Source organism: Calliphora vicina, chromosome 4, assembly GCF_958450345.1.
Source record: "Calliphora vicina chromosome 4, idCalVici1.1, whole genome shotgun sequence".
NCBI lineage: Eukaryota > Metazoa > Arthropoda > Insecta > Diptera > Calliphoridae > Calliphora > Calliphora vicina.
The window spans coordinates 68,171,767-68,192,501 of NC_088783.1; the positions used below are offsets into that span (position 1 = coordinate 68,171,767).

At 29.9% G+C, this 20,735-nt stretch overlaps 1 protein-coding gene across 1 annotated transcript in view; it reads right to left on the minus strand.

Moving 5' to 3' along the window:
* Positions 1–8,733, minus strand: part of LOC135958479 (uncharacterized) — a 38,119-nt gene extending 29,386 nt beyond the window's left edge. Inside the window, exons 1-4 of the mRNA XM_065509387.1 lie at positions 8,406–8,733; positions 2,697–2,807; positions 2,305–2,629; positions 1,873–2,239 (exon numbers count right to left, since the gene is read on the minus strand). Coding sequence (XP_065365459.1) covers positions 1,873–2,239; positions 2,305–2,629; positions 2,697–2,807; positions 8,406–8,442 — 840 coding nt within the window. The 5' untranslated portion in view covers positions 8,443–8,733. The remainder of the gene's footprint in view (positions 1–1,872; positions 2,240–2,304; positions 2,630–2,696; positions 2,808–8,405) is intronic.
* Positions 8,734–20,735: the final 12,002 nt, after the last annotated feature.

Here is a 20,735-nt window from a genome sequence, read left to right on the forward strand (position 1 = left end):
GATGGAACAGAATTCGAAAATACTATGCCAAAATAAAATACAATATATCACCATAATACCAGTAGGAGAGTAAGAAATAATCTGGGTACCGATCTATATGCAGATGGTTTAAAAATGTGTCCAAGCAGGAATGGGCTTCTATACACTAAATCTAAATATATGTAAATAATTGCATTTGACTACTAGATCATTATACTGTCTTTCAGGCTGAGATCATTGGGAGAGTGACACAATTCGAACAGAATATCTGGAAATAAACAGCACCACCTTAATCCTAACGGAGAAAAATGGAATGAAGTAAAGAGAGTAAGGAATAATTAGGGAACCGATTAACAAGTAGGCTACCAAGCGCGAATGAGGTTCTATGAACTATATAAATACTTACGGTCATTGGATATCATTGGAATTACGGGAGATTGAATAATAAATGATCATGCAACCATAAACCAAAGGATAATTAATATCCTACCAGAGTATAATATTACTACTGAAAAATGTGACAATATTCGAGCAAAATACCAGACTGAAAATAAAGGCATGAAGTATGGAAAGTAAAGAATATTCAAATAACCGCCTATCAGATGATAATACTGTCTTTCATGATATGATCATGGCGATTACTGAGGGCATTAAATAGTTGAGGAATATTGATAACACAACTCCAACTAGTATTTTTACGGATATTCAAGAGGTTCTTAAAATCCTAAAGTACGATAGTGTTAAATCTCGGAATGTTTTACAATGTAAGAATGACATTTTGCGAATTTCTTGACTTGAAGAAGTGTAAAGAGCCTAAAAAATGAAAGACAAAGTTGTTGAAAACGCGAAGGCGGATAACTTATCCAGTATGGGATCAAGTTTGAATATCATCACCATGCAAAATGCCAAACCCTTCACAAGGGTATGAGTCAATAAGTTGAAGCAATAATTGCACTAAAGAAAAGGGAATCTTAGAAACATCTCTTAATAACTTCGGAATCAATAAAAGTATTAGAAAGAAGTTTAGTACAGGGACCGTAAATAACGGTTATCCAGAAAATTTGAAATCAAAAAATCTCTATGTTAGAGTCAACGGACAGTATACTGTTATATACCAATAGATTCGTATTGACGCGCTCTTTCAGAAAAGTTAGAATGAAACACTTAAAAAATGAGTTTAAAATAGCCGTCATAAAAAAAAACTCATTTGAGGACTTTTATTTTTCTGTCAGAAAATAAAACTCATTTGAGGAGTTTTATTTTTTCCGTCAGAAAAAAAACTCATTTGAGGAGTTTTATTTTTTCCGTCAGAAAATAAAACTCTTTTCGTTAATTTTCTACTTTTTTGCAGTATCTTTCTTTATTGAGTCTATCTGATATAATGTTTGTAGAAATTTATTTGTTTAAGAAAAAAAAACAACAGCAATTTGATAATAGGAATCAAACAATAACAAATTAAAATTCCACTTGATTTAATTTTAATGAAGAATTATTAAATTACAATGCAAGAGGCCTTAGAAATTGTAATGATCTGACCAGCAGCAAGATTTAGGTGTCAATTTACATAAAATGAGTTTTAAAACTCCTCAAATGACTTTTATTTTATGACGGAAAAAATTAAACTCCTCAATGGATTTTTTTTTTATGACAGAAAAAATAAAACTCGTCAAATGAGTTTTTTTATGACGGTTATTTAAAACTCATTTTTTGTGCGAACTTTTATTTTTACTTTGAAAAATAACTGTTATAAAATAACTTTTTTGATATCACTTATAACCGTTACGGTCCCTGACACAGCTTAATTTTTTTAAATTTCATTCCTTCTAATTCCAATGTCTTAATAATAAAACTGGCTACATAATATGTACTTTAAAGAATGGAAACTGCACTTACCGGATAAGAATCTCTGGGCTTTCCTGTATTCATATGATAAATATCCTTCAAAATCTCCAAAGCTTTCTCATCTTGACCTTGGCCCAAAAAGTACTTAGGACTTTCAGGAATTTTGAATAAACTCAAGCCGCAAATAAGACCGGGAATACCGCAAATCACCATGAATAGCCTCCAGGGTTTGTAGGTGATGCCCAAGAAAGGAATAACAAAACGCCATTCCTGATTAATGAACAACCAAGCAATGGCAGGCATAAGCATGGCACCCAAACCGAATATAAAAGCAGCACCCATAATGGCACGAGAACGATTCTTTTGGGTATGAAATTCGCCCAAATAGGCATAAATGGTAGCAGAGCCACCCGAAACGCTAGAAAATAAACAAAAAATTTAATTTAATTACAAAATTTAAGTAAAATTAACTTTAAAACTTACAAAAAACCATTTAGAAATCTCAAAATAACCAAACTCCAAAAGTCATTCGAAAAACTGGAGAGTAGAGTTATAAAGAAGGCCAATAATAAAGTAGGTCTAATGATTTTCCTACGGCCCGTGGTATCTGCAAAAAATCCCCATAGATGGGAACTGATTATAATGCCAGCAAAACCAATGGCACTCATAATGCCACGTTCCTGGATGGATAGGTTAATGTCACATTGTGATACGGGCAATACAAAACTAATGGCCAAAGTTTCCAGCAATACATTGGCAAGTATGAGACCAGATATAAATATAAAAATATAATTAAATTTGCCAAAAGCTAAAAAGAAAATAAATTGTTAAATTAGCTTAACTAAACTCAGGATAATTTATAAACCTCCACTTACTTGTCAATTCCAAAGCTCTTTCAAAATACTCAGTGCCTTTACTCAATTCCGGTTGACCTGCCACAACATTGCCACCCTCAATAGTAGCCACTGTATTTTTAGCTTTTTCCGCTAGAAACAAAAACAAAACGTAAATCAAATAAATTAATTTAATTTTAAAAAACAACAATAATTACATATAACTAAGTTAATTTATAAATTAAATATTTGCAAATTTACTGCAATATTAATATGTACAGTAGAAAACACGACTTCCCTGCCTGCCCTCCCGCTCTTCTCAGAAACACATGATATACATTATGAATGAATGAATCACAATTTGCACAGTAATTTCCGACAGATACGCGCAGATAACGCATTTCAAGAAGTTAACATTTTTATAAACATAACAATAAAAAAAGAAAAGCACAAATTTTAATAAACATTTTTATTGTAATTATAATTTAATTATGAAATGTACCAATTGGTAAACACCACAGTTTTGATAACGATCAAACAAACAAAATATAATGAAACAGATTGACAACTGCAGGCGATAATAGAAGCAACGATTTTAGAATTTAAACTAAAAATTCATAAACAGTAAGTTCCCAGGAAAATATTTAGAACTTGTTCTGAAATAACTAGTCTATAACGGTTGCAACCAGAACCATTTAATGGCACCCTTGGAACTAGTGATGTTATTTAGAACTAGTGACACATCGCTCCTAGACTAGGTCTATGGATCACCTCATAGTTCCGAAACAACTTCATAGAACCCGCAAGGCTCCGCCCTATCTCCTACTCTATTTTTTTTATCTTTCTAGACGACCTTCTACATCAAAATTCCAACCCTATCTATTATTTTGCGGATGACAGCAACATTTGCCATTCAATTGTAAACCAAGCCTTGGCAGATTGAAACAATGAGACAAAACATGAATGTTACGCTTGACCAAGATCTTGTGACAATCTTTGAAAGGGGTTGTGCGAATATATGTAGAATATTTAAGAATCAGAAGCTCTTGATGTTTTAGGCATGAGTATTCAGCCGATGTTCGCTGGACAACACACATTTTTCAGGTGTCGAAAGAAGCTTTCATTCAAGTGTCTTTTTTTTCTAAAACGGTGTATAATATTGAAATACTGCACTTCATCTGATCTCCTTACTATTTAAACCACTTATATCCGACACAAAAAGGAATACAACTCTCATGTGTGGGTCGGTGCTTCGAAGTCTATTTTGGAGTTACTCGACCGCGTACAGGAGATTCCGAAGGTGCTTACCAGTAACAGTCAGGTATCCAAAATCTTCGCAATGTGGGTTGTGTTTCACTGTTCTACCGATACTACAATGGCATGTGCTCTGCTGAAATTAGGGAACTTATTCCGGAAACCCTTAGCTTTTTAAGCAACAAACGTTCTTCGGCAAGATCTCATCCATTCGTTGTCGACTGGACAGGGAAAATTCGTGGACCTGCCCTATAACGACTTCTGTAGAAGTTGACAAAATAAAGATGAGGAATAGACCATTTTTCATCTTCTTTGTCATTGCCCGGTATTAAGAGATCTACTCATCCGGTTTCTGGGACATCGTTCCTTAAATAGTCTTTCTGAGCTATCGGACATGAAGTTAAAATGCATCAATGCCTTTATTAGAAATAGCAATTGGCTAATCAAGACAGACACGGGAATCTCCACGGATTAAACTAATATCCGTCAAATGACTGGTGCATACTACACTCCTCACTCTTCTGCTGTCCTCCTTCCTCTTCACTTCTTCTACTCCTTTATTCCATTTGATTTGTCCTTTTCTTTTCATCTGTATCTGTCTCTCTTTTATCTCTAATTTCAGTTAACACAAAAGGACCTACTGTTTGGACCCAAGTGAGCTGCTCTATTTCCTGTCTCTACCATGTTTCTGTTAACCTAACCTAATAAAAAAATATACAAATTCCTCAACTGCTTCTAAGAACTAGTACGAAGCGTGATAATTTCAAAAAAATATCACAGATGAAAGAACTACAGTGAGCCTCAAAAGTGAGTAAACACCAAAAATTATTTGATTTTTTTAAGGTAATGAAAATCCTAAAATCTATTCATCGATTCAAATTCAAAAGTTTCGGTTTGTTGGAGATTGAGTTGAATAATAGATTCGGTTCTCATAAAAAAAGATTTAGATCTTAAAAAAATCAAAAAAAAACACTGGTGTATATTCACTTCTGAGGCTGTGTGTAATTCTAGAACGGTTCCTAAAGAGGTGTGTTAGGTTCGCTCTCAAACTAGTTCCGATTGAAGAACTAATTCCAGAACCGTTCCAAATAACGTGAGCATGTTCCATAAAGCTTCTCTAGAACCAGTTCTAAAGGTGACATTTTCAAAAAAATATCATTGGTCTCAATATCTAACAAGAACGACTACTAGTTATAAACATGCGTTCTAGAACTAGTTGTGGAACTAATACATATTTTCCTGGGTTTTTATTTCAAAAACATTATTTTGAATCTCACTAGAGAAGAAGTTAAGCTTCCAGAATATTGTTTACAGTGGTGTCATGGTATCATACTGAACTTATTTAAATTGACTGTCAAAATTTCTGATTTATTATTTAAATTGTTTGCATCTTTTCAATTAATAATTCTATACACAAACTATTTTCAATAGCAACAATAATCATCATCACCATCACAGTTTTGTACAATTTGTTTATCATACAGAATCGGATTACAAATATTAATTTATATTGCGAAAAACAATAACAATATTGCAATAAATATGTTGACTTTTAATTGATAAAACAAACAATACAAAAACAATACTTTTTATTATAATAATTGAAGATGAAGACAGAAATTTCTGGAAAAATATGAAAACAAATTAATTTGTGGAAGATTTTTTAATATTTTTGTTTTTTTAAATACTCTTTAATTCAGTTGTTATTGTTTAAATAAACTTGGAGACGAACTTTAAGAAAAAATAAGGAAATAGCTATGAAAACAACAAAAAATCAAAAAAAAACATATGTCACAATAACATAATTAATGGAATTTTATGGAAAAAATTACCATTTATATTTTATAACAAATTATACTAGTAAACAATTAAGAAAAGCTGTTTGAAGTGGAATAGTTTTGACTTTTGGAATAACAATGCATTTGTAGCAAAACAATTGTAATGAAAGTAATTTTTGGTTAAATTATTAATTTTAAAAAATATTTCTTATAAATTACACTTGAATTTTGTAACATTATCTTACTTTGATGTTCCATTATTTTTATTTATATTTCTTTTTATTTCAAATTATTAGTAATTTATGAAAACCTCTAGATTTCTGTAATTGAAAATTTGTTGTTTTTCAGTAAAGATTTTTCTCTTACTTTCATCTGTCATTATTCACTATTTCAATTAATTTTTTTGTTATTTAAAATTTTTCATTTAAAATTATTGGTTTTTTTTATTAAAAAAATACACTTTAAATTCCTGTTGCTTGAACTTGTAATACTGAGAGGCATTCCTCTGTTGAGTCAATCATTTATTTCTGATAATATTTGAGTTTTTACTAAAATTACAAAATCTTGTATTTGTGTTGATATTTTTAAAATTGATAATTTAATAATTTTAATTAATAACCTATTGCATCATGTAATGGAATAATTTTTGATAATCAAAATGAAAGTAAGAGATAGAAATGAGTCTCTTTAAAATAGGCTTGTTTTACACTGACTGTAGACATAAATAGAATGAAATGTCACAATGGGATCAGATTTATCACAATGGGATCAGATTTGATTGGACCCTGCTTTGAGGAGCGGCTGCCCATGGAACCTACGCTGTTCGGTATTGTGTCATGTTGAATGACTCTTATTGATCAGAATTGGATGGAATTTATATCAGTTTATTCCATATTTGAATTAAATTATTTATTGGGTGTATGACTTAATGATGTGAGATTTTTTTTTTAATTTGTATTTGTATTTTGATTGTACAAATATAAATTTATTCAAAGTATTGGTAATTATTAGCTATGATCTTTTCCCATCTTTCTGGCAACATATTGATTGCGTGCCAAAATCTTTTGAGGCCAAAAACGAATCAAGCCAATATAGGAAATTCTGTTCTAAAGTGAAGCGTATCCCAGAGAGAGCATTCTGCAATGATCACAAAATAGTAGTCGGACGGGGCACGGTCTGGACTATAAAGCTGTTGAAATCCATTGAACACATTCACCATAAGCTTTGGTGAGTAATCGCTGTGATTCAGCGGCACTTATTTTCAAATTATAGAAGTAAAGCAAAACTTCCTTTGTTGCAATAAAATTCGATATTTTTGAAGCAAAAAGAAACTTTTTTGTTTACAGAATAAGAGTTATTTGGTCAATGTTTCTAAGAAAATGTTGAAAAGAATGACCAAGTCAATATTCCTTTATCTAAAACCATGCAGTTTTTTTCTAAATAACAACTGAGAAGAATATCGTTCTCCTAGCATTACGATCTTTCTACCGAAACAAGAATTTTGAGCACAATTAAAGTTTTAAGATGAGTGAAACTTTCATCAGCATTTCGTTGTTCTTTCTTCAGAAATTGTTACATTTATACAAAGGTTAAGGCCGTTCTCCTGGCATTCCGATCTTTTTACCGAAACTATCGTATTGCAAAGGATTTTGACTAATTTTGTTTTATAAATGAGCACAATTAAAGTTTTTAAGAAGAGTGAAACTTTCATCAGCATTTCGTTGTTCTTTCTTCAGAAGTTGTTACATTTATATTAAAAAATTTGGCGCCAATCAGATACTTGTATCAAAATTTAAGGATGTTTTCCTGGCATTCCATTATTTTTACCGCAACGCTCGTAAAGCAAACGATTTTTACCAATTTTGTTTTACAAACGGACCCAATTAAAGTTTTTAAGATGGGTGAAACTTTCATTAATAGTTCGTTGTTATTTCTTCAGAAATTGTTAAATTTATATTACAAAATTTGCCGCCATTAATCAGGTACTTGTATCAAAAACTTTGAAATATCTGTGTTCGCGCGCTTTTTAAAACCCTTCAGTAATGTGAACAAAACAATAAAATTTAATAACCTTTTAAAATAAACAAAATTAAATCATAATGAATTCTAAAATATTTGGTTTGGCTTACTTTTAATTTTAAATAAACCTTAAGTTTCTGCATTATAAATGGGATAATAAATATTTTTATAAGGAAGTGGTTTTCTTTGAAGTTTGACTAATATAAATCTATTAATTTATATTTAAAATATTGAAATTCACTAGCTTTTAATAATGAATTAAGCAGAGAAAATGAATCAAAAAGATTTCTGGGTTCTACCAACAGGAAGTCAGTCAGTTAGTAAACATAAATTACAATGGAAACAAACAAATTTTTGTCATCAGATCTTAAATGTTAATTGAACAACTCAGTTATAAGTTTTAAACAATTTGTAAACAGTTTCTTTAGAATTTCTTTAACCTCCACACCCTTTAGTAATGTTTTGCTTTTATTTTATTAATGTTTGAAATGTAACATCAAAATAAATTACTAACAAGAAAATTTCTCAATTGAAATAAAAACATCAAACTGGGACAAACCCATGTAGCTTCTCCCCCAACCTTTTGTACAAATAATAATATTTTTTTAACACTTGTTTGGTTGTTTTGTTTTGTTTTAAATAAATATTGAATAATTCAATTTTATTCAATAAAAATTCCATATTCATTTTATTTACTTACCAGCCACACTGTCTAGTTTGTCTTTAAATTCACACATTTTACACCAAAAATTATAATTTTATGTTTTCGTTTAAAAAAGGTTTTTTTATAATAAATATGTTTCTTAATTTTTTAAAATTAATTTAATTTAAAAAAATAAATAAAAAAGTTTGCAAAAATAAGCCTCTTTATAAAAAATTGTTGTTAAAAAAATTTTCAAAAATATTTAGCAGCACATTCTTTTCTTTTTTGTATAAATTTCCCACGATTTTTTTTTTTTTTTTCGAAAAAAATCTTAATTTGTATTTTTTTTTACACCCGCAATGTGTTATTTAAGCCACACTTCTTGGTTCTTCACATCTAAACTAACTGATCTTCAAAGTGACAAATAATACAGTTTTATAGGCCAATCGTAGAAAGCAAAATTGTTTGCTGCTTCTTTTTAATTTTCGCAAATGAAATCAAAATCACACAGATACACAGATACTTTGGCTGTGGCAGTAGAGAAGAAAACAAATTGTAAACAGACAATTTATCACAAATAGTAATAAAAATATTAAAATATTAGATATGAATGTATGTAGGTATGTAGATATCTATGTACTAACACCACATGTTCTTAAAGCATTTACCATAAAAAAACGGGGGTCTGTACATTCTATACCCTACTATGATGAGTCGGGGGTACTCTACTGACATAGGAGAATTTGTGGCCAGTGTGTAATACTCCTTAGCATTGGCAAAACAATGGAAACTTTTAAACTTCTAAAGAATCTTTCATTTAGCTTTAAAAGGTTATGTTGGCTTTGAGGGCCGCTCTGGTTTGTGGCATAGACATGCATCTTAAGAAAACCCCAGAAGAAAAAGTCTAACGGGATCACCGTTGACCGCTCGGCAACATCGTTCTCATAAAAATATGATCATTGATGCCGCCAGCCCAAAATCCATATCAAAGGGATGCATTTAGTCAAAGTATTGGTCATTGTCAGCTATGACAATGGCATTATATGGATACCGAGCCAAAAGAACTGCTCATCGGCCAAGAACGAATCAAGCCAATTTCGGATACTCTGTTTTGAAGTGAAGCGTATCCCAGAGACAGTGATCTGCATTGATCGAAACAAATAGTAGTCGTGCGGGGCAAGGTCTGGACTATAAGGCGGGTGAGGCTAAACTAAATAGTTTTTAACAGGTCTGGCCACACGAATCAATAGCGTTCGGTACATCGTCTGGCTTTGGTGTAGATTCGGCTGGTTGGTCGGGCTTCACATACGATCTCTAACGTTTCGGGATTTATTAATGAGTGATAATTGGCTCCTGAGATAAAATTTGGAAATTCTCGCGACCGCGCTTAATAACTTGTTTTTTATATTAAGCTAAATTGCCTGCTATCGGATGACCTTGTATTAACCACAAGAAAAAATTTCGAATTAATCACAAAAAAAAACTTTTAAATGAGACGATTGACTCTGGAATTAGTTCAATGTATCGTCTGTGAAGCAGTAATGAAAACCAAGGAATATCCAACAAAATACTGACTTAGAAGTGCCAGACAATTTATTTAAAAATTAAACCTAAGTTTCCATTTTATCATTCATTGTCAATACCACAATAATGAACCTTTTTTAGATTGTTTCTTATTTTTAGAATTGATACGTAAATAAAACTGTATTTAATGAAAAACCAAGGACAATAGAATGGAAACTTTTTCAAATATTTAATTAATAGGAGAAAATCCAAAATAATTCTTAAGTAATTTGTATATTTTTGTTAAGCTACGTGTACGCGGTTGTCAGATCTTAGGATGTTGTCAGAAAAAGATTTCAGAGCAATATCAATTTTGAATTCAAAAATAAACGATTTTCAAACTAAATATTAAAAAAAATAGTAGATTTTTGCTGTTTTTTGGGCGAAAGGGTGACTTAACTCTTTTTTTTATCAAAAATAAACTTTCTTTAAGAACATATAACAATTTTATATCTTTCTGTAAGGTATCTTTACGGAGACCATTTTGGTATAAAAAACATGTCCTATTTTTCGAATTTGTCGCCCCTACTCCCACCGGAATGTGACATATTTTTTATAAAAATTTCAACTTTGGACCACATGTTCTAAAATCCCAAAGCTAGGATCAAAAACCGGAAAGCAGATTTGGAAACCTTGATGTGTTCCCTATTTATCCCCAAAGTATTTTCCCAGCCTCGAAGGAAATGTGGACCCCATGGACAAAATTGTAAAAAATGCCATTTTTGGGATTTTCGCTCAAATTTTTAGAAATTGTGGGATTCCCTTTGACCTTTTGACAAATTATTTAGAATGATAAATTTAAAAAACGTTGAAAATTTCATTGAGTTTTGTTAATAAATAAAGATTTTATTACATATTACATATTTATTGAGTTTTAAAAACTAAAATTTTAATCAAAATTTTAATAGGATTAAGACCTAGCCGAGCGCTTTCCAAAAATATAAAAATCTTTGAAATCGGATGGGAAACAAAAAAATTGCAGATGTTGAAAAATTTTACATGTCGAAGGTACCCTACTTTGAGCCCCATAGCGCCGCCCCTGGATTTGTAGGGCCCATTTTAATAACTTAAACTCGAATACTTCTTGACTATGACCACGTCAAATTTTATCCTGATCGGAGCAGCCGTTTAGAAATGCAATATTTATTTCCAAAAAATTTGATTCTGCCCCACTGTGCACTGTATATAGGGTAGGGTGACATATAGCCGACTTTAATAGAAAAAAATTTCAAATACACACACACATAAATATATACCCGAATACAAGTTAGTTAATACATATACAAACGTTTCTGTAGATGTGTTGTTAACTATACCCAGCGGGAAAAAATGATAGGACTTCAGTTTGTAGGCCTTCTAAAAGGCATACTTACACATTCTAAAAGATCCGATACTCATTCCACACTGCCTGCTCTTAGAAGGTGTTCAAGAAGGCCTATGAATCCCCTTCAAATAACAAGTGGTTAAATAAAAATAGTCTACATCAAAAAATAACATACTCTGCATCTCTTTGATTAACTCTCTTTACAAAATTTACAACAATAAATTACTTGATGTGGCTTCTTATTTATTTTTGTTGTTTTTTAAGTATGTAATCAGAAATTATCATGTTTCAGAAAATTAAACAAACAACTTCATTATAATTCTTATTTTTATTTTAGATCTTCTAATAAGACTTTAAACAGGTCTTCCATGGTAGACGTTCTATAAAACTTGAAAATGCACGACTTTTCATAGGCCGTCCTTTGATGTCTTATTCTAATGCTGTTTTCTCTTTTAGGCACTTTATTAGGCCTTCTCATGTAGCCCTTCAATAAGACTTTGCAGGATTTGCAGTAGTCCTACCTTTCTAGGCATTACATATGACATTCCTCTACAGGCCTTTCATTAGATCAGCAATAACAAGTTTTTGTACAGGCATGAGACCATATAGCAGCCCTGCGAATAGCCCTTCCAAAGTAGACCTTCTAATAGCCCTTCCAAAGTAGACCTTCTAATAGCTCTTTCTAATTAGGCCTTCTAGAAGCCCTTGCAAAGTAGGCCTTCTAGTACCCCTTCCTAAGTAGGCCTTCTCTCAGCCCTCTAACAGCAGCGAGTGTGCAAGGCCTTGGCTCGCAATGACACGCCGTGTAAAATTGAAATGATTTTGCAATGCGGCTAGAAGTCCTTGTGTCTGCAAAAGAAGGCCTTTAGGAAGGCCTCTTTACTGCATCTTTTTCCCGCTGGGTATTTAAGTGTTAATTTTAAGACAATTCTTTTTTTTATGTGCGATATTATTTAATCCATTTTAAATCTTTTTTGCGCTAATATTTATAACGGTCATATTTTTGTTAACGTTTTTAAGAGAACACATAAATATAGATAAAAACTCATACGTAAGTATGTATTTCGTGTTTCTCGTAAATGTCATCCTACAACTCTCGTATTTCTTTGCCATATCTTTAGGAGAGGATTGAAAGTATAAATCTTTTCACGAGTGTTTCTAGAAATGTAGATTAAAAACATTTATTTTTGTTCAAAAAAAAATACGACAATTTTAAAAATAGGTCATTAAATTTAGATTTTTGTTAAAAATAAGACTAAACTAAATTTTTTAGTTGATATTTTTAAAGACAAAAACAAAGCAAAAAACACTAACAATTATAATCGATCTAGAAAATGTTTATAAATTTAAACCCGTTTTAGGATCAAAAGTATTATTCTATTTTTGTTTTTAATATTTTAGACAACAATTTTACAACTTTTTAAAAATTGTATAAACTACTTTTTTAATAGAAAAATAAAGTTTAAAGTACGTTTTTTAAGCTTTCACTTAAATTTCCTACAAATCCGTGCCTCATAAAAAATCAATTTAAAATGGAAAATTTTATTTTTTTCCGGTGTTCGCAATTTTTATAAAATAATTACCTCTTTTCTTATTTAATATAATTTATCTATGCTGAATTATTTTGTATCTCAGACCACATAGTACTCCATTACTCCATTCCTTTTTATTTTGTACCAATTTGAATATATAATTTGAAACTGAAAGACATGTATTTTGTTTGGATATCTCTTCTTTTTATCACTGCTTCACAGCGACTAAAGAATCAATCGTCTCTTTTCAAATATTTTGCCATTCCCTTATAAACGCATTTGATAAAGCTTCCTTCGTGGTATAATTTTGAGTTGGTAGTTTGCGATCTACAATTTCCTATAGGGATTGAGATCAGGCGATTGGGCAGGCCACTTCAAAATACGTACCTCATTGGATTATAACCCCTCGGTTACAACCCTAGAGGTGTGGAATCTCCAAACTTTGGGCTTATTTTCCTCTGCGCATTGCCACAGAGGAAAATAATATCGTTTAAAATTAATCTGTGTCCAATTCCAGTCACAATATGTTTTATGATATGAATTGGAACTTGTCCTGAAAAACAGACTCACGTCTCTTTCCATTACAAATGTTCTCTCATCACTGCCTATTAAATTGTATTTGGATTCATCCGCAAAAGAGAGCGGTATTCCATTTCCGTCTTTGACCAGTTTAAATGTTCTTTGACAAATTGTATACGAGCAGTGCTGTTTTAGCACGGCATTAGCAAAAAAGAACAGCGTCATTAGTCCCGCAGCTATCAGTTTGAGATCCTTCCAATTTCAGATAAGGAATAAGTGTTTGGGAATTTCTTAAACTCTCTTGCTATTAAATTTTCTTGTCTTAGCGTAGTTTTTCGAGGTCTTCCTCCCAAATATTGAGTTTTTACAGTATCCGGTTCAAGAAATTGTTTTATAATTTAAGAAACTGCTGATTTGTTAAATGAAAGACGATTTGAAAATCAGGCCTTTAGTTATTTTAAAATGTTAACAAACTGCATATGGCAATGAAAGCTAGAGAAATGGATTTTTCTGGAAGGCTACAAACCTATTATTGATAACATAGGGCAACAAAATCGAACAAATTTTAGATGCTTTTTTAAACCACTTCACAATTTTGATGTATTGTTGTTCCAGTACAAATATGGTCCAAATTATAAAGTAGAACATAACAAGTTTTCCACACAAAAATTAAAGCCTCTCCAGCAATCTGCTGTAAATTGACTTCTGGAATTTGATTTGAATATACAATTTAGGTATTTCATTATAACGAAACACAAAATGAACATTGAAATAACATATTATACAAGCGTAACATACAAGCGTTGCAATTGTAACAAAAACAAAATACATGTAAAATTTCCAATCAAAGTACTCGCTTGTATTATAAAAACAGCACTTTAGTCTTCTTTCTTGTAGAAGTTTAAAAGTCTCCATTGTTTTGCTAATGCTAAGAAGTTTAACCATTTTTATAAATGTTATTTCAGTGTTTTTAAGCATTAAAGTTTAACAAAAAAAATGTAATTTATTTATTAAAAGTTCATGTTTTTCAAAGGAAATAACAACATTTTCAAATCATTATGAAATATTAGAACATTATGACAATATGACTTAATAGGATACCTTGTGAGTCTACCAAATGTTTTTTAAATAATATTTTGTATATCCTGATTAACAAATGGTTTATTCTTAAAAAATTGTACACAAATTTCATAAGTAAACTGTAATGGCTACAAATTAGACAAAATTTTTAAAATCATTTCACTCTACAAAAGTAAAAACAAAACTTTCTTTAAAATTATAATAACTGAGAAGTACAGCAGTTGTTATACACCCCTTTCATTGCTTGGATATCGTTAAGAATTTCTACTTAACAAAAACAAATAGTGTTTGTTTCTAAAATGTTACCAGGCCAAAAATAGCAAAACAACAAAAACACTATATAAACAATAGAAAACAATTTGCAAGTTTTTTCCATCAGATTTTATAAAAATTCTTAATTTTTTTTACTTTAGTTTTATTTAAATAAAAATAACATTTATAGCACCTCGTTTACAACAGGTTGTACCTAGAGAGTCATAAATCATAAACCAAAATAAATACTATAACTTGTGATTGTTCTTATCACACACACAAAAAACTACGAGTAACAAAAACTTTTGTTTGTATGTCACTAAATAAGATTTTCTCTGTCTGCAGCAGCAGTAGTAGCAGCAGCATCATTAGCACAGCTAAACATACAACAATCATACATACTTAGTTATATTGGTGGGCTAAATATTTTACACCCGCTTGCGGTGTGTGATCAACTCTACCGTTATTTACACGAGTTGGTATGTATGTTTTTATGTTCGTATGTATGTACGTGTGCAAAGAGCAGAGAGATAAGAAAACGAGATGTTATTTACCCTAAACGTACGTTTCATTCATTAGGAATTTGGGGAGACAACTCGGCTTTATCATTTTCTTTTATTTTGCTTGCTATTGCAAGTCTCGAGACTTATTTTTTGCCGTTTTTTACGTTTAATAATAATACTGTTTTATTTCCTACAATACGATACGATATGATGATGAATTATATAGATGGCGCTCCCCCTTAAATAAATAAATATTTATACTAAGATTTTAGGTTAAAAATTTACTTTACAGAAGTAATTTAGTTTCTAAATAAAATAATTTATGAGACCTTTCGAAATTCCTGTGGGAAAATGGAACTAGCTAGATGTTTTATGGCTCAGTTTTGAGTACTTAGCTATGGAATGTATTTTGAAAAATAATAGATTTTAATAATTTTTTTCATTGTAAAATAAAATTTCAAGTATTTATTGATCATTTATTAAAGTCAAATATCTCTTAAACCGTATTATATTATTATGGCTATTTAAATATTTTCATAATCCAAAAAGTTTTTTTCAAATCTGAAATGGACAATTTTGACGTCTTGAATCATGCATAGTATAAGATTTTATCCTTTTGGCTGGACTTAATCCAAAAAATAACGCATCCCAATAAGCACCAAAGCCCCAAAAATTCAAACACTTGAACATTTTGTTGGAATATCACTTGAATGTAATTGTGTTTTAAACTTGAGAAAATTAAATATTTCTCAAACTAAAACATATGAATTGAATTTATGTTTCCTTTTTACTGGAGAATGCTACTGTAATAAAATGTAATACATCTGTAATTCAATTGCTTGACTATAATTAAAGGCTTGAATTACACTTGCTTGTAACTTGAATTCCAGTAAAAATGCAATTAGTTAAATATATTCGGGAAAAAGAAGATTGATTTTGAAAAATCAACCTAACAAATACACACGCTTTCGGAAAGAAGTTAGTTATACTTTATTTAAAGACACAAAATCAATTTGTATAAAGAACGGGATATTTCTCGATATCGAAAGAATGCTTTTCTTTAGCGAAAGAAATCAGATTTGGGTTTCATTAACTCAAATTCTATACGAACGTCTCGAAAAACGATTCATAAGAAGTTATTCCGCATGTTTTAAAAGTGTATTTGATTTAATTTTTTTTTTAGATCGAGTAAAAGCAGATACAATTCAGATTCATTATTAAGACATTTGAAACCAAAGATGTCAGAATGACTTCAGTAAATATTTATAAGACTTTCAAAACTTATTTTATAATAGAATCAATGTTAAGTTAGGTATTCAGGCAGCCCTCCAAAATTTTTCGTCTTGTACAGCTCACTTGGGTCCATTGATTGTTCCCTTTGTGGTTCCCAGAGGAAATAGAAGAAATAGAAGTAAAAGAAGAGGAAGATCTGTAGGTTGAGTGAGAGTAAAGTTAGCAAGAGAAAATATAGATAGAAATTGGAGGAGTTGGAGGAGAGAAGAATTTAAGAATTCAAATAGCGCAGACCATCATGCGACAGTTTCTGGGTCACTATGAGCTGTAATTTGCATGCTGGGTCTTATCAAACAACTGCTTTCCCTAATAAATATTCAGTACAGCCGAATATTACACTCTTACTTGTTTTAAATGAAAACATATTTGTAAACTTTAACTATTCAATTTAAGCTTGTAACTTGGCTAGCTTTAAAATAACTATAGCAAGCATAGTCACAAATCAGAACCCAAAGGGCACTACGTACAATATACATAGATATGTATATTGACCGCGATCCAGTATTTATTGAACGTTTAGCATGCAGTATTAATGAATCACGGATTACGGATAACGCGATACGTTGGTAAGAAAAACCAAATATAATAAAAACAAGTAAGAGAGCCATATTCGACTGTGCCGAATCTTATATGCCCTTCACCAAATTATACTTCAAAATAAAAATTTTAAATATTTTTAGGTAAACAAAATTTATTTTTTTTTCCAAAGTTGTTTTTTTCGTTTTTTGGAAAAAAAATTTTTCCAATTGTTTTTCTAAAATTTTAAATTTTTTTTTTATATTTTTGCGAAAAAAAATTCGGGTTAAAAAATATTTTTTCCGATTTTGACCCATTGTAGGTCCAACTTACTATGGTCTACGTCGTTGCAAAGGTCTTTGAAATATCTATCATTAGATATCCATATTATCTATATCAATGACTTAGTAATCCAGATATAGGTCAAAAAATCGTGGTTGTCCTGGTTTTTTCCTTAAATCTCAGCCATTTGTGGACTGATTTTAACCCTTAAATGCATGATTTTTACTTATATTTTTCTATAAAGTTTCAAATATTTAGTTGATTTTTATTTATTATATTTCATTTAGCTTTAGTTTGATTTAGAATTTCGTTAGCTGAAACTTTTCGTACTCCATTTGATTTTTCTGAATTAGTACAAGCTTATATTCGTCTAAAATTAAGTGGAACTGGAATGTAGACAATTGGCAACAATATGCATTAAAGGGTTAAATAGCAACCGAGCCTGAAGAATTCCGGAGATATTGATGTATGATCGTGTATGTAAGTTATTTGGGAGCTTCGGAAAGTTGATTTCAACACATAGACAGACGGACATGGCTTAATCGACTCCGCTATCTATAAGGATCCAGAATATACATATATGTATACTTTATAGGGTCGGAAAATTATATTGCGGAAATTACAAACGGAATGACAAACTTATATATACCCTTCTCACGAAGGTGAAGGGTATAATAAATAGCTAAACTGGCTTTCTTTTTCAAAAAACAAATGTCAGAAAACAGCTGATTTGTTTATATGAAAAATTAAAAAGATATGTCAGGGCACACTTAGAAAGGTGAATGCGATGAAACAGCTGATTTTTTTTTTATTCAGTTTGAATTGTCAATTCACTTGTGGTTGTTGTGGCGAAAAATACAACAAACCCAAAAGCAAAAACAACAACAGGCAACTTTGACAGTTCACCTACTTTTTAACAAAAACAAAGTACCTGTTGTTTTTGTATTGTTATAGTGATGCAGTCACCTTTGTAAGTGTGCCCTGAGATATGTATTATAACTTAAAATAGTATGGATATTTGAATAGTGATGGTTTAAGTTATTTAGGCAAAAACTAAGTACTTTTTCAAAAAGCATAGAATGAGGCGATATAAAAACAGTTTGGCAGCCGCTAGAACCAAACAGCGAAAAAGAAGTAATCAGCTGTTTTACTGACTCCACCTTAAATCGCCTTGATATTAACAATACAAAAGTTAAATTTTTGCCAAAAAAAAAAAATCTTTAAGTACTTCTTTACACAGAAAAAAGATATTCATAATTGGAATGAATTTTGTAATAAATATTATTAATCGAACTTGACTTTTTTTTCCCAAACTTATTTCATTCAAAATAAGAACATGTTCATAAATATTATAAAATTTTACATGACGGAAATTTTTGCTTTTTTACTTAATTTTTTTAATAAATTGCATTATAATTGTATTATATAATGAATTAGTGCAAGAATATTTGCATAATAGCCATATATTGGCCAATATTTTAAGATAAAAAGGAGAATATCTGAAACTTAAAAATTATCATTAAACATAATAAAACATTCATAAATATAAAAGCATTTCATCCTCTTAAATCAATTTAATCATTTTCGCGCTTTTTATATCATTTTGTAGCTGAAAATCATAAAAAAAACTAAAAATTTCAAACATTTTTGAACAACATAAAAATAAAAATGAAATTGAAATTATATTTTTCAAGCCTTCTAGATTTTATTTCAAAACATAAAATATTAAAAAAATCATACTATTTAAGAAATTATTTATAAATGTTATGAATTGAAATCAATGAATTCGAATCATAATATTTATGTTGAAACTTTTTTCTGTGTATTGATTAAAAACTGTTCCTTAAAAAATTAAAAATTATATTTTAATTTAAAACTTAGAGCATTTCTTTAGCCTATATTTGAATGTCAAATTATCTCGTACTAACAAACATTTGTAGATTTTAATTTATAAAACATTTTTTTTTAAATTTAAATAAAAACACTTTTTCATTTATTAATTCATCAATCATATAGTTTGTTATTTACTTTTCCCATGCTCTTATTTCATTTGTATTCACAACTCAATTTCATACATCAGTTTTATTAACAGTATTTATTTATTTAAATCATTACAATTTCAAATGATAAGCCACAATTATTAAGTTGTCTATCGACACTCAATTATAGATCTAAAAATATGCAAAATTTATCTATTTTTCACAATATTGTACAAAGATTTTAAATATATTTATTTAAATAATTAACATGTTTAACCCATGATTAGTATATATTTAGTAGTACATTCATATTAAGACTACACAACGTATGAGTGATTTTGAAAAATGTGTTCAAGTTTAATGATGCGCATGAGTAATACCCGTATTTGAAATTTGAGTGATTTCTGTGTATGACTTTGTACTTAATTAAGCATGTTTTAATGAAATCACTAACAATTTTAAATATAAATCATCATAAATGAGCAAATTATATCAACAATAAATAGATTTTCTTTTTACTCTCATTTACTTTACACATCTTGTATTCAACTAAGTATTTACATGTTACATTTTTTATCGACACACTCTGTAGTGAATCCTAACACAGTCTCTTCTTAAGAAATTTTAGCACAGTGTTTGTTATAAACCTTTTAAATCGATAAATTGATTAAAACTTGGTTATTTATGGTCTTTAAAGTTGCTCAAACATTTTTAATTCGCTTTGGTTTGTCTTTTATCGAGGTTCAAAGTTAAAATTTTATATAAGAATGGTGTAAGATCGTTCAATTTCAAACATATATAACTTTTTAACTTATCTCATAATCAATAGGTTTGATTTACTATAATTATACTTTAACTATATATTTTCTTTTGAACACACGATATTGAACTGCGTGACACTCACCAAACATAATTTCGCGATAATATAATGCGACTATTCATGATACTGTGACATTGGAAATTAGAAAAATGTGTACTATAATATAATTAGTGATAATTTCATCGTCTCTCGAAAATTGTAACAATTTATTACATTATTTTGAAACGAAAAGCTACATCTGGAAGCAGTCTAATTCGTATATAATTTATTGAAGACAGATTACAAAGGTTCCCATTTAATGACTATGTTTGGTTCGCCGGTTAATTAATGTATACAAATAATACAGATAATTTACATATATTTAAAGCTCTCATTTAATGCTACCCCGGAAATACAGATAGAGATGATAAAAACCTACGAACTAATTAAAAACCTCCGAAGGTATCTTGATATTTTCAAACTTGTAATATATATTACATATAATGCGTAGTCTACTACGCATAATAAGGTACGCGTAAAAATTATAATGTTACATACTTTTAATTTTGTTTATCCAAAAATACAAATAGTTTTGATTAGTACTAAGTATTGGGTAAATTGCTCGTAGCTCATATGTTGTTCACACAAGAATCATTTCATTTGATATAGAGAGAGCAGCAAAAGTGAGTAAACACCAGTGAATTTTTTGTTTTTTTAAAGATCATGAAAATCCTTATAGTCCGAT